This window comes from Oryza brachyantha, chromosome 9, assembly GCF_000231095.2.
Source record: "Oryza brachyantha chromosome 9, ObraRS2, whole genome shotgun sequence".
In the NCBI taxonomy this organism is placed as follows: domain Eukaryota; kingdom Viridiplantae; phylum Streptophyta; class Magnoliopsida; order Poales; family Poaceae; genus Oryza; species Oryza brachyantha.
The window spans coordinates 14,246,389-14,260,114 of record NC_023171.2 but is presented as its reverse complement, the minus strand read 5'-3'; the positions used below and the strand labels follow the sequence as shown (position 1 = coordinate 14,260,114).

Genomic DNA, 13,726 nt, shown 5'->3' with positions numbered 1-13,726 from the left:
TTCCTGTTCTGTAAACATGACTCAAACATGGTCGCTAAATGCAATTCAGCATTGATAAACATGCATGATAACTTGGCAGTGGTACTTGCATGGCTGCAAACAGAGGCTACTGCTTGTAATAGAAAGAAAAATGTTTGGTTTATTACTTGCCAGTGATGCATAACTAAACCTGTTAGAGATCTGGACAGAAATTTGGCTATTTGGCCTTGACAAGGTAATATAACACCCACAAATCATATTTTGCACCGTTTTGATTGTACATATACTAGTGCATACTTTTTTTCAGTAGTCCAAGCATAGCTTGCACACCTCAAAGTTGAAGTGCAAAACAAGCATAGTGCCTCCTTGGAATAGCATGTGATGAAACAGAACATCTAGAGTGGAAGCGTAAAAGCGCTTCACTGTCATGCAGCTGCGCTGTAACTTTATTCATTCCTTCCTCTGCTCATCAAAGGGGAAGCGGAAACAGTTAGGAGAGCAGAAAAGAGCAATGCTAACGATGCAAGTTTAGCATCAGAAGGTGCTACCCGTAAAAGCTCAAAGGTCCTCTGAACGGCCGTAGGAATGATTCCCGTTGCCATGTCAGTAGAGGATGCACTAAGAATCTTCTATTCTCACGGCAATGCGAGGATGAAATCTTGGCACCTGAGGGCATGCAACTTTTGCTCGATCTGTCACGAGCAAAGCTGGGCATGCAGTGCCTTGTTACAGATCACAACTTGCAGGTTATTCGCATTTTTGTTGGCAGTATTACACACCATGATTGATAGAGCATGTGGGCATCATTGTGCTTAGACATCCTTCTTGCACACAAAATTATGAAGAACAGCCCCACAAAGACAAGAAATAGTACAGCAGTGGGTAGTTAAACGATAAAACATAACTCAACCACAGAGTCTGGAAGAATAATACACGCCCTGAATTTGGCTTCTTATTCAATTGCATGTTACAACTCGTTAGTAGAAGAATCAGACCAATAATGTACAGTTCAAGACAACTCTTCCTATGTTACATATGTAATGGAATTTGGAAGTTGTAAGCCAAAAAAGTATAACAGTCAATAGCTTGATGGACCTGCATCTGAAAATTGCTCATTCAGTTGACTGCAGCGGGCCTATATCTCAATGTACTGAGCTACTGGCGCTGCACGTGCCGAGGAACTGACGCTGATCAAAGCTCAGGCCCTTCCATATGGACTGACAACATGTACATCCCCACCATTCAGTGGCCACGCGCCCTCAAAGCTGAAAAGAGTCCGCCCAGTATTTTCTCCTTGTGCTTTCCATCATGGTCATCACCGACCTGTGGCATTGGTTGACAAGAACATAAAACTTCAACCATTAAATTGTGTACGCATTAAGTTCAATTACAAACCTCCTCTGTTATTCTCTGAAGAGTTTCTAAAATTTCAGAGAAATCTGGCCTTTCAGCAGGCTCCTGTTGCCAACATTTCTGAAGAAGCTCGGAAAGTTTTGCGTGAGCATTTTTTGGTATTGTAGGCCGTAAACCCTGCAAATGTGGCTTACCAGGTTAGGAGTAGAAGGTTTCCATGCTGTGAGAGACAGAGAGAGAGAGAGAGAGAGAGTTTTCACAAGGGTTTCATAACAAAGAGCATATTCATATTAATATTTCACTAGAATATTAGAGTATCATTGATAAGTCAAAGAGGCAGTGGTAAAGAAAAATCCTAGAGTTGGAGAGCCCTAATGATACTTTTGCATTTTTTACTAGTTCATTTGCATAATTTTCTGAAGCAGTGTAAGCATGTACATGATTCCTTGGAACAAAAACAACTCCAAGTTAGCCATGTTTATCCATGTGCATTAGGCCAAATGATATATATACTCACCATCATCATGCGATTATTTGGTTGGAAGGATAAGTTGAGTATGAATTCTTCTAAACAAAATAAAAACAGTAGGCTGCATGTAGAAAGAAAAGAAAATGTTCACCTTCTGGACCACACCTACAGCTGCTTGTAATGGTGTCAGGTACTCATAAGGAATCTGCAAACAATAGATTGTTATACCAATTATAAACACATCTGAAAACAATGATTCAAAGTTACGAATGAATAGAGTAGCAAGTGGCTAACAAAAGTACCTTCCCTGTGAGCAGTTCCCACATCAAAATTCCAAAACTAAAAACATCAGCCTTGTGATCATAGGGCTTGTGTTCTATAACCTATAACAGGTAAAATTTCATGAGGTGATGATGTGACATACGAACAGACAGCAGAACAGAAAATCTTGTTGATAGACATAAAAAACTCATGGTCCCATTGGAAGGCGCATTTTGAATTTTACAGCACTAAAAAACGAAAAAATATTATGGGCAATTGGGCATAACATAAACAACCAAGTTCCACCTAATAATAATAAACAGTCAAGTTTGTAGATAAGGCGCATAGTAACTAAACAAAAATCAATAGGTAAATCACCTCTGGAGCCATCCAACGATATGTCCCTGTTTCTGCAGTCATTACTCCAGATTGAGCTTTAACACGTGCAACACCAAAATCAGCAACCTTAACTGTCTGAGAGAGGGAAAAGAACAGCTTTTCAGGTAAACTTATCCAATTTCGTTATATAAATCACATATATAAAGCAAAAAAAGAAGTTTGTATTGGCACTACAATTCATCAAGTTACCATCATGAAGGATATGATTCCCCTGTAAACAGTGAGTTGCTATGTTACGGTGATGCAGTGTTCAAGAACCAAAAATCCAGCTAACAGAATCTAAAATCTGAATTACAGGTAGCCACATATACTGTGGCTACCTTTCAGTTTTTCACACGAGTATTTCTTGAAACTGCCAATGCAGTGCCAGTCACTGACATGTGGACCTGAGCCCATGCATCAGTGGCTAGTAATGCATGTGCATTACTGCAGAGGATCCATGTCCTGCATGAAAACACTTTTTTTTTTTGAAAGAACAAGTTGGATATAAATGCTCGACGCAAGATTGTCCAAACAAGAGTTAGTAACTGGAGAAGTACCAGGTGAAATGAATTAGATCGGTAGAAACAAGAGACTCTAGCTAGCCGAAAATCAGCATGAAGCCAGTGATGCCACAAGGAACTTGTTGCTGACAATACATTTATTTTGCATAGTTCCAGGTACAGGACACTAAATTCACTGAAGTAAAAATAAAAGGGGGATACAAAGCATTTGTATTATACTATTATGGGAGTAATTTTCCTAAATTACTTACCCCATTTTCATCCATAAGGAGATTAGCAGTTTTCAAATCTCGATGAATAATATTATTTTGGTGCAAGTAGCTCATGCCCTTTGAAACATCCACTGAAACTCCTAGTAAAGCAGGGAGTTTGAATACACCTTTATGCTTATGCAGATAGTCATGGACACTCCCACCTGACATATATTCTGGAGGAGAGAAGAATACCAGGTTTGCTTGTTATTACAATACTCAAAATAAACAATCAAAAACTTACCATGCTAGAGTATTCTGGTTTCATACCTGTGACAATACATAGATTTGGGGGTTTAGTGCATGCACCAATAAATTGTACAACATTCTTGTGGCGAACCTTCCTAAAATCCAAACATACCCCCATAAGCTTAAAATGTAAATAGAAAAGCACATAGCAGAAAGAACTAATGTAAGACACATATTCATAAGGGTGATGCAGTTACCAGTAGTTATAGATGATAATATGATAGAACAATCCATAAGCAAACAGAAGATTGATGCAATAAGATGTTGGCAGGTAAATAGCAATCATAAATGAACGAACACATTGTAGTTATGAAGATAAGTTCAGTGCAATTATGGCTGCTTTTATACGATACATTCATGATAGAAAAGAAGCAACAGTTAATGGGATAAGGTAAATACATTACAGGAGAAATAAGTGGTACAGACAGAGAGATCTTGTAGCATACCTCATAATATATACTTCCTGGGCAAATTCACGCTGCATGTCTGAATTTATCCTCTCAGGTTTGAGCACTTTAATAGCAACATCTTGACTGCAATATGTACCCCGGTAACTGGGAAGGCAAACAGATGGTTAAGTGAGTTATCAAATCACAAATTGGATTTTTTTTTCTTGATAGTAATCAATAAGCACTCACAGATCACCATATGATCCGGATGCTACTTTATTCCCAAACTTGAGTAGCTTTACATCGATCTCCCATTCACTAGCACCATCTCTAGGTATTTCAACATGGTCAGCTGCTGAATTCTCTCCGATCTGCATATTTTCAACTGGAGAAGACCATGAATGAGATGTAGACCATCCCTGCGTCTGTATTCAATACCAAGCAGAAAATAAGCATGTGATAGCTAAGGACTGAACCATAATTAAGTAGAAGCTCTGTGGTTGGTTCACCTCATCAATCTTGCCAATTTCTTTCTGTACTGATTCTATTAAATCTTCGGTTTCCTATAAAAATAAACAGATAAACGAATGTTGAACAGGTATATGCTGGCTATTTTTTTTATACTGATATTATTTACAACAAATTGTTTGGTTGCAAAATTGTTGGAAAGGTAGGAAATACCAACATCCATAATTTAAACAAAGTTATGATGTAATTGTTATCATATCAACATGCTAGACATCACCAGGTCAGATGCCAGACCATAAATTGCATTTTAGCTATATGTTTCCATTCAAGTGTTTTTGTTCCTGGAATACCCAGGAGAGCTGTGTATCATTGTAGTAAAGAAGAAACAATCGTACAAGCTTGAGTACACACGCACACCTCAGTAGAAACACAGATTTCATTCACACCTATGACAAAATTCATTCAAGTGTGCATACTACTCAATCATGTAAACTTATGTGGTTCCAATGCTAGATATATATCAATTAGATTTGTACATAAAATAAAGAAAAACACATTATGGTTTGCATATTCTCTGATAACCAAATGTCATGTCATTTGCATGGCATGTAAAAAACTGCTGATGGAAAATATCCAGCATTTTGTGTGTGTGTGCATGCATGTGTGTTTTCTTTTTCGGCTGCTGCAATTTGTTCCAAGTGCATAATGATGCAGAGATATCACCAACAAATGTGTAGCCAGCATAGCTCCAGAAAAATGTTTAAATACCTCATCATGCCAACCAACAACAACAAAAACATCGAGTGAGTAGCCATCATTTGTTGAAAACGCATGTGCTTCTTGAATGTTTAGACCAAGTTCGCCAAGCAGGGATGTGAGCTGGGTGTTTCAAAGGACATCATTATCAGTTAAAACTTAATAATTACAAATTGAATTTTAACTATTATTCCCTTTGTTCCACATTATAAAACTTTCTAGCCTTGCCTAAATTCATATGTGTGCTATTGAATCTAGACACATATACATTAATACATGGATGAATCTAGGCAAACCTAAAAAGTTTTATAATATGGAACGAAGGGAGTAATATTTGATATGGACCATGAAACGTATCAGTAAAGATCTTGAATATATAAACTGTTCCTAATGGAATCTTCAAATATGCATAAGTCTACCTCGCTGAGAAGCTTTGGCTTGTCAATGGTGGAGAAGGTGATTTCATGCATGGGTCTGTAAGGCCAGAAAATAAAAGAAAATTATTGTATGCTGCAGGGAAAGAAGCACTTCCATAAGAGAACTGCAACAATTAGGATTTCCCAACACCAACGTTTACTCCCAAAGTATAAGTATTTAACTTGAATTTGTGGTATTACTAAGATTAAATAGAGGGCACAAAGATAGATAGAAGCAACAACTGACCTGTAATTAACATTATCTGAGGTGCTATCATGATCTTGCCCTTGGGACTTGCTAGCCTCAAGAGCAAGGGCCTCGAGATTTGTAGATGAACCAAAGGCAGGAGGAGGGTGAATGCTGAATATAAAATTTACATGTTAAAACGTGGTAAGGTACTGGTACAATATTAGTCCTTTGCAAAACCAAAGAAATATTAAGCAATAGATGAAAAGGCACAGGTACCTTTGTTGCCTGTTCAACAGCTTTGAAGCAACTTCCTCCCCTGCAGTGTTCGAATCAGCATCAGTCTGATTCCCATCAAGAATCGGAGACACCTAATGAATCAAGGCTTTCCAATAAGGATAATGACCAAAAATAGTAGGCCTCTAAAATTGATTGCTAATATTTGTTAACATTTATAAGAAAACTGCAAAAGCTGTATCAAAACAAGAATATAAAATTTAAAAAGTAATATATCACTTAGAAAACGAAAGAACAGATATGACACTGGCAGTTAATAAAAAACTTAGACACATTAGTCTTGAATAAGTCAATGTTCATCACCAAAATGTGCATCACCACCCACAATAACAGAGGTATTTGGCTATAATTCATAGCAAAGTGCAGGGTTTGAAGAATGTCGAAATTTTTACTAATCAACGAGGAACTGGGGCTGCTTACCATGATTTGTATTGAACCTATCCATACCTTTTCTGTTACATAAGAAACTATCCAAAACTCAAACATGGAATTTCACAAGTACACACTACATGTTGAGGCAAAAGCCATAAGGTATTCTCCTACTGTTGGTAATGAAAAGAACTAAAAACAAAGTGGGTCAATGAAAACACTTGTACTGATTTTAGTGATCTGTCAGACAGGTGCTTTCATTAAGTCACATGTTGCAAAGTCTGGTTATGCTTGTAAAATGGTGCTTCAGATGCATTTTGTCCTGGAACACAGATTAGAGGCCAATGGTATTAATGAATCTGAAACTGGGTGAACAGATGATGGTTTCGTCTTACAACACAAATGGAACCAGGGAATGCTCACTGGTTCTAAAAACGGTGTACTGTTGGATCATCTGCCTGATCGAATCAAAAAGTGTTGCATGGCAATGATCCAATTCTTAATGGAATCTATGTCCAGCTTAAAAGCTAATCAGGGAGGACACTTTCCAACTTTCTAATTGAAAAGCCAAACCACAACCAGATAAAATCCCAATTGACTCACGCAGTGTAACCTTCGTGCCGACGACTTAATCACGGAATGAAAAAAAAGGGGGGGGGGGGGGTGGGGGGGGGGGAAGAGGAAATGTCCAATGGAAAGCTGACCCTCAACCAAGCAATTATCAGCAAACAGTCAAACAATACAATTATGTGAAATTGAGTCAAACCATATAATACCGCGAAATTTCGCGTTCCGTAATGCCTACAGTAATTGCATCGGTGGAGTTGAGAATTGCTGCCCAAAAAAAAAAGAGTTACGAGGCGGCGACGAAGTGGTAGGAACACCTCACCTGCACGGCCCGCACGGCGAAAGCCGGCCTCTGCGCCGGATCCTTCGCCTGCTCCAAGAGCCGCTTGTGCGTCAGCACGTCCTCCGCCCTCTCCACGTTCACATCCATCGCGTAGCTGCAACACCACCAGGCAAAACCCAACCACACCCCAAAATCAGTCCAGGCCGCCGCCGCGAGCATCACCATCAACACCGCCGCGGCACTCGATTCACGTCACGCCGCCGCCCGCAGCATCGCCCAACGCGGTGAGGGGGATCGCCCGCGCACTCACTCACTCACCCACCCACTCACCGTGCGGGCAGGCGGTTGAAGTGGTTCCAGAGCCCGTCGTCGAACCCCTCCCGCCGCGCCTCGGCCACGCCGCTGTCCTGCAGCCGCCGCAGCACCTCAGTGTACACCTCCAGCTTGTGCCGCTGCTGCTGCTGCTGCTTCCTCGCCTGCGCCCCTCCCCCAGCTGACGCCGACGAAGACGACGGGGCCCCACCTCCGCCACCCCCGCCGGCCGCCGCCGCGTGGCTGCCGCAGCTCTCCGCCGCCTCCTCCACCGCCATTAGGTCTCGATCTCGCGGAATTAGGAAAGGCGAAGCCGACGAGAAGAGGGCGAGGAGCAGAAAATATTATCGTACGCGAATTAATTTTTTTCCTCCTGCAAAAAGAAAATCGAGAAAGGCAAGGCGAGCAGCCGAGCAGCGGCTGTGGTGGAGGAGAGAGAGAGAGAGAGAGAGATGAGAGAGATTTATATAGGCGCCACCTCGCCTGAAATTTCCTTCTTTTCCAAAAAAGAAAATCTTCAGAAAGTTTAATACTATCTTTTAAATCCAATCAAAACAATATTACTTCCATTTTATCTCATATGATGGTCCCGCTCTCGCTAAATTTATACATATAAAATATATTAATTATTTCATCTGATCTTATAATAAATAAATAGGACAAATCAAAACAAGATATTCTGATGACTGTATGAACTTGTTATTATTACCATTACTTTGTTTTTCTTTTATTGGAAGGAGAGAAAAAAGGGGGTCAAAGTTTGGTTTAAATTTTAGAATTTCCATGCCGCAACAAAACGGGATTGATATTTGATAGCCAATTCGATTTTGGACTTTGGCAGGTTGGTCAGGCCGTGTCTGGTTCAGTGTGCCATGTGCACTGCTACTGTGATATAGGATTTGTATATTCTCCAGTCCTGTTCTTCGCTGGATCTCTGAAATTCGTTCACCCAGACAGAGAAGCTGAAATGGGCTTATTCATCTTGGAGGAGGCGATCCTGACAACGTTATCTTTGTTTTGAATATCTTTGCCACTTAAAAAAAAATGAGATTAAGCAAATCAGGTACTAGTTACTACCACAAAGACACAAACGTCACCAAAAGCAACGGATATGCACGACAACGTAAATAATAATAAATCTCGTAATAGTATCATTTCATTGACTTGTTAAGAGCTCGATTTTCCGCATATTTTCTCGTGAAACATCCTATCCCATAACTCCCATGCATGCGAATTGCCGGTTGTTTTGACTTTTGGTTGCAACATATCCAGGTTACAATATATTTAAAATTTCTCATCAAAAAATATATATTTAAAATTTTTATTTTATTTGCATAAATAAATGTTTGGTCTTACAAACATCACGGTATATAACTTGACTATGGAAGTATGTTTGTTCACTGCTTAGGAAGCGTCTGAAACACATTACCTTATTCACTGTATTGTTGTCACATACTAGTACTTATTTATGTACTTAAATATGCGTGTAAATTAAATATTTTGAAGCTTTGAACGAGTGGTCCGAGTAATTCATTACAAGAATATTTTAAACAAAACATATTTGCTTTCATTTTAGCTACTGGGTTGAGACTTTCACAAATTTTCCATAAACATGTTATATACATACATAAATATATAATCTTTAAAGTCATTAGCATCCATACGAAACTCGATCAAATATCTTATAATATAAAATAAATATACTAACAATTAATTAGATGCTCAATTTCATTTAAAAAAATCTCGGACAAACCGTGGCCCCGATCACAGCCTAGAGCCTACCATAGTGATATACACGTAGTGCAAATAATCCGCGGTAATAATCCGATAAACAACAAGTTATAAAGAAAAATTTAAAACGGGGTCTAATCACATCAGCTCAAGCTCAAGCTGTGTGGAAGCCTGCACAGACGACGGCACAACACAGCTGTAGCCACAGGAGAGAAGAAGAAGAAGGCGGCAAAAAAGAAAAGGGGAAAAAAAAGGGGGCTCGCGATGCGATGGCGGCCGCGCGCGACGAGCCGACGGAGCGGACGGGCTCGGGAGCGATAAAGAAAGCGAGGCGGAGGAGGAAAGGGGAATATGCCGCCGAGGGCGAGGGCGAGGGCGAGGCCGGGGGCGGCAGTTGGTAGCCGCGTCGTCGCTACCTTTTTCCTTTTTCCGTGCGTGGATAAGGAGGATTGGTCAGCAGCACCATCACCCACTGGGTCATTAACAATAAACCCTAGAGGAGCCCTAGATAATGATGGCGATTAGTGTTATTAGTGGCGGTGGTGGTGGTGGCCATGTGAAACCGAGTCAGCAACATCTGCCATCCTCTCCCCTGTGGCTCTTCGGAGCTGGGAGTTTCACTGTTTTTCTTCCTGGCGGTTTTCCTACCCGGTGATCAATCAAATTAAAGACCATCTTTTGTTTACTCTGTCTCTGAATTTACGCTTACAAGTTCAGACATGCCAAGAGTTCATTCGAGAGAAGATGTTCAGAGCTTTTTTTTTTTGTGTGTGTGTGTGTGTGTTTTTGCAGGTAGCATGTTTCAGTATGAACATGCTTGTTCCTGCTGTTAGTTAATCTATGCAGGATCCAGCTCTGCGCTCTGTTCTGTTCTTGGTGGTTAGAAATCAGTGCTGCTACCATTCAGTTCTGAAATTGTCATAGGTAGGGACCGAGGGATCGAGGCCCATGGGCCCAAGCGGATGAACAGTACACATGGTATACTGTAGCATTGGAGATCGGATAGGATTAAGAGATAAAGTTAGATTAGATCAAGTTAGCTACTTAGGGATTAAGTCTCATCATCTATATTAGAATGAATTGTATCATCATTCTAATCAAGCAATAAATCAGAGTTAGTCTTCCCCAATCTAAGTTCCTCTCTCATCCCTAGCAGCCGTCGCTGCCCGGCTATCCTCTTGGCGGTGTTTACCCCCTATGAACCCTAACCCATAACAACTTGGTATCAGAGCCATGGTTGTTGAAGGTATGGTCGAAGATCACAGAGACATGTGCATCCGGCTCCTCAAAAGGATGCAGGCCGACCTGGCGGTACTTGCAGCCTCAATGAGGACGAAGCATGCGCCAATCAAGAAGGAAGAGAAGTGCAATCTGCAGACGGCGGTGGTGGGCACGACAATGTCATCGCTGGCCGCGACACCATCCTCTCAGCCCTCCCTAATGGAGGCTATTGTGTCATGCCATCGTCCATCATCCATGCGCCCACGACAACATGTATTCAAGAGGCGTAATTCAGGCAGGTCGTCAGCGTGCAGAGCAAACGATGGCGCGCGGCATGGTGCGCGGCCGAGGGTGGCTGCACCTGCTTACTCTGGGACGCCCTTCCTTGAAGCAAGAAGGCCGGGGGATCCTTGCTGGAAGGGGCAGGGGAAGGAACCATTTTTGGGTAGCCCTCGCCCATGCGGTTGGCTATGGCGTTGGCGCCGCTGCTGTTGGGGTCATCGGAGGCGAAGATGGCGATTCCGGCTGCCACGAAGATGCGGGCTGACGCCAACACTTGATTTTTTTAATTGTCATCAGCCGAAATATAAAAGGCTTAAGTTATGTTAGGTTTTATTTAGAGAGTCGTATGAGTTAATCTAGTAGTAATGTAGCTCGAGGGCGAGTTGCTCAAAAGGAGGGATGTAGTGTCATAGGTAGGGGCCGAGGGATCGAGGCCCATGGGCCCAACCCCCAGGCGGATGAACAGTACAAGCGGTACTATAGCACTGGAGATCGGATAGAATTAAGAGATAAAGTTAGATTAGATCAAGTTAGTTACTTAGGAATTAAGTCTCACCATCTATATAAAGATGGATTGTATCGTCATTCTAATGAAGCAATGAATTAGAGTTAGTCTTCCCCAATCTAAGTCCCTCTCTCATCCCTAGCAGCCGTCACCGCCTGGCTATCATCCCGGCGGTGTTTACCCCCTATGAACCCTAACCCATAACAACTTGGTATCAATGTCATAGGTAGGGGCCGAGGGATCGAGGCCCATGGAACCAACCCCCAAGCGGATGAACAGTACACACGGTACTATAGCACTGGAGATCGGATAGGATTAAGAGATAAAGTTAAATTAGATCAAGTTAGTTACTTAGAGATTAAGTCTCACCATCTATATAAGGATGGATTGTATCGTCATTCTAATCAAGCAATGAATCAGAGTTAGTCTTTCCCAATCTAAGTCCCTCTCTCATCCCTAGCAGCCGTCGCTGTCCAGCTATCCTCCCGGCGGTGTTTGCCCACTATGACCCTAACCCATAACAGAATGCACATTGTTTTGCCTCTTCTTTCTGCCGCATGACCTGTTCTTTCCAAAAGGACACGGTGACCACAACTTCAGATTCTTACAGATTTTGCAAGCGATCTTTCTCTTAAAGCAAGGTGTAATCAGAACGCGGATCAAAACCGGGCTAGATTATAATTTAGTACACTTGGATCTTTTCGATGTTTTCTTAATAAAGTGCACATTTCTGTACTTAAAAACTAAACTATATACCAGAAGAGTAGAAGTACTGCGGTACTACAATCTCTTCCGAATCCCGATCCGATTGGGTCAGCGAATCAAATAATAAAAGAAAAATTAATTGTCTTAACACCCTATCTGAAAGCTTTATTCGTAAATTAACTTTTATTTGTAAATATATTGTTCGGACAATCACCCCATAAGACTGTTCCATAATTTCTTCAGACAAAGACTGCAAAGTATGCAACAGTTTCCACACAGTACGAGCACACATCATCAATAAGATTATAAATGTCTAGGCCTCATCCAAATCCACAGCAACAAATTAGTCTACGTTACAGATATTGTACGAGCATGCAAGGTCCGTGCCCCTGATTTTGCCAAAATTAATAGTTTTATTAGCCAGTAATACCTGGTACTAGCATGCATTATTGTTAACAAGTCTCTTTGTTTTTTTTTTGGCCATGTGCTCTGATATTTCCAACAGGATAACGCTGAACCAAACGTCAATATCCCAAGAGTTTACTACTACATTCCTTTCTGCTAAATGTTAATGAAAGACTATGCAACCAATGAACCAAATGAGTGATTAAAAACACGGATGATTGTTCTGCCCAGATTTTTCAATTGTTCTGAAATTCACATTATTGTACTGGAATAACTAAACTATGTTATCAGTAGTATGTCTGAACTTTTTCCGGTCTGTTTGGTGTCAGCAGATTTCCCAATCCCTCAAAGTTGTAGTTTTGAAAAACATAAACTTGCACATTTTTTCTTCAAAGAAAGACTGCACTGCAAACTACCATGTGTCACATTTTATTAGAAAGATGAATTAAGCACACAGGATTCAGACAGAATTGTCGCTGAATTGAAGGCACATAGCACATTGGTTTGCACAGTACAGTAGTACAGTACTATCAACTAATCATACCCAGTCGCTTTCGGAATTCAGATAATCCATTGGATCATCACTTTGATGATCTTTTATCATGAATTCTTTTTTGGGATCGTATGGTTTTATGCTATTAATTATTTATTTATTTGAAGTTATAAACGATGGAATCACCAAATCAATGATAAAGTTGAAAAGATATTTTAGAAAGGAGAGATAAAGAGCTTCTTTTAAAAAAACTATAAAAAGAGCACCGTTATGAGTTTAGGAAGTGTGCCTTAGGATAATCCATAATCGAAAAGAACGGAGGCGAACATTCACAAGAGGTGTTTAAAATTGATCGCTAAAACTCGATTTTAGAAATCAGGCCATAATACATATCTCCAATAGTTTTAAGAAAAGGGTAATTTGTAGGTCTAATATTTTTATTTGGATAAATCCAATACAAGATTTAAGGAATTGTGTATTAGATTTCTCTTAAAGATGTTGTTGTAGATGCTATTATGGAATAGTCCCGCTGTACGTACGATCTAAATTGTACTATTTGCGTACGACTGAAATACTGCAAGTATTGATTAGACAAAGAAAATTAACCAAGTGACACTGCAGTCGTTGGATGGTTGAGTCGTACGCATACCAATTTCTGTTATGGAATTGCAGGGATGGCGAGGCAGGCAGGAGAAGGAGGGCTCTGACGCGGCGACAACTCAGGTCGCTGGGAAAAGGGAGCGAAGAGGACGTATGCAGTGCAGGTTGATCCGCTTCAAGCAGATTTGATTCTTCCTGATGGAATCCTCATCTCTCACTTTCTTCTCATCTGATCATCTCATCCCCTCGGATGCCGGACGGGGTGATCTCATCGCC

General features: G+C 40.8%; 1 protein-coding gene across 1 annotated transcript; it reads right to left on the bottom strand.

The window, feature by feature from the left end:
• Positions 1 to 898: 898 nt before the first annotated feature.
• On the bottom strand, positions 899 to 7,910 carry LOC102708922 (serine/threonine-protein kinase STY46-like). The gene is made up of 16 exons (XM_006660859.3): positions 7,527 to 7,910; positions 7,236 to 7,350; positions 5,960 to 6,051; positions 5,741 to 5,854; positions 5,497 to 5,551; positions 5,090 to 5,200; positions 4,363 to 4,416; positions 4,103 to 4,278; positions 3,911 to 4,018; positions 3,486 to 3,559; positions 3,216 to 3,391; positions 2,441 to 2,536; positions 2,104 to 2,184; positions 1,953 to 2,006; positions 1,375 to 1,509; positions 899 to 1,302 (listed from the first exon to the last, which is right to left on the bottom strand). The coding sequence occupies exons 1-16, from the start codon at positions 7,784 to 7,786 to the stop codon at positions 1,222 to 1,224; spliced, it is 1,782 nt and encodes a 593-aa protein (XP_006660922.2). The 5' UTR covers positions 7,787 to 7,910; the 3' UTR covers positions 899 to 1,221.
• Positions 7,911 to 13,726: the final 5,816 nt, after the last annotated feature.

What these genes read in the sequence shown, in the direction of transcription:
- LOC102708922 (XM_006660859.3), bottom strand. Translation starts at nt 7,786, where the DNA reads ATGGCGGTGGAGGAGGCGGCGGAGAGCTGCGGCAGCCACGCGGCGGCG. An exon ending in AAATCTATGTATTGTCACAG is followed by an intron (nt 3,392 to 3,485) that starts GTATGAAACCAG and finishes TCTCTCCTCCAG; the next exon opens with AATATATGTCAGGTGGGAGT. An exon ending in ATCGTTGGATGGCTCCAGAG is followed by an intron (nt 2,185 to 2,440) that starts GTGATTTACCTA and finishes TACCTGTTATAG; the next exon opens with GTTATAGAACACAAGCCCTA.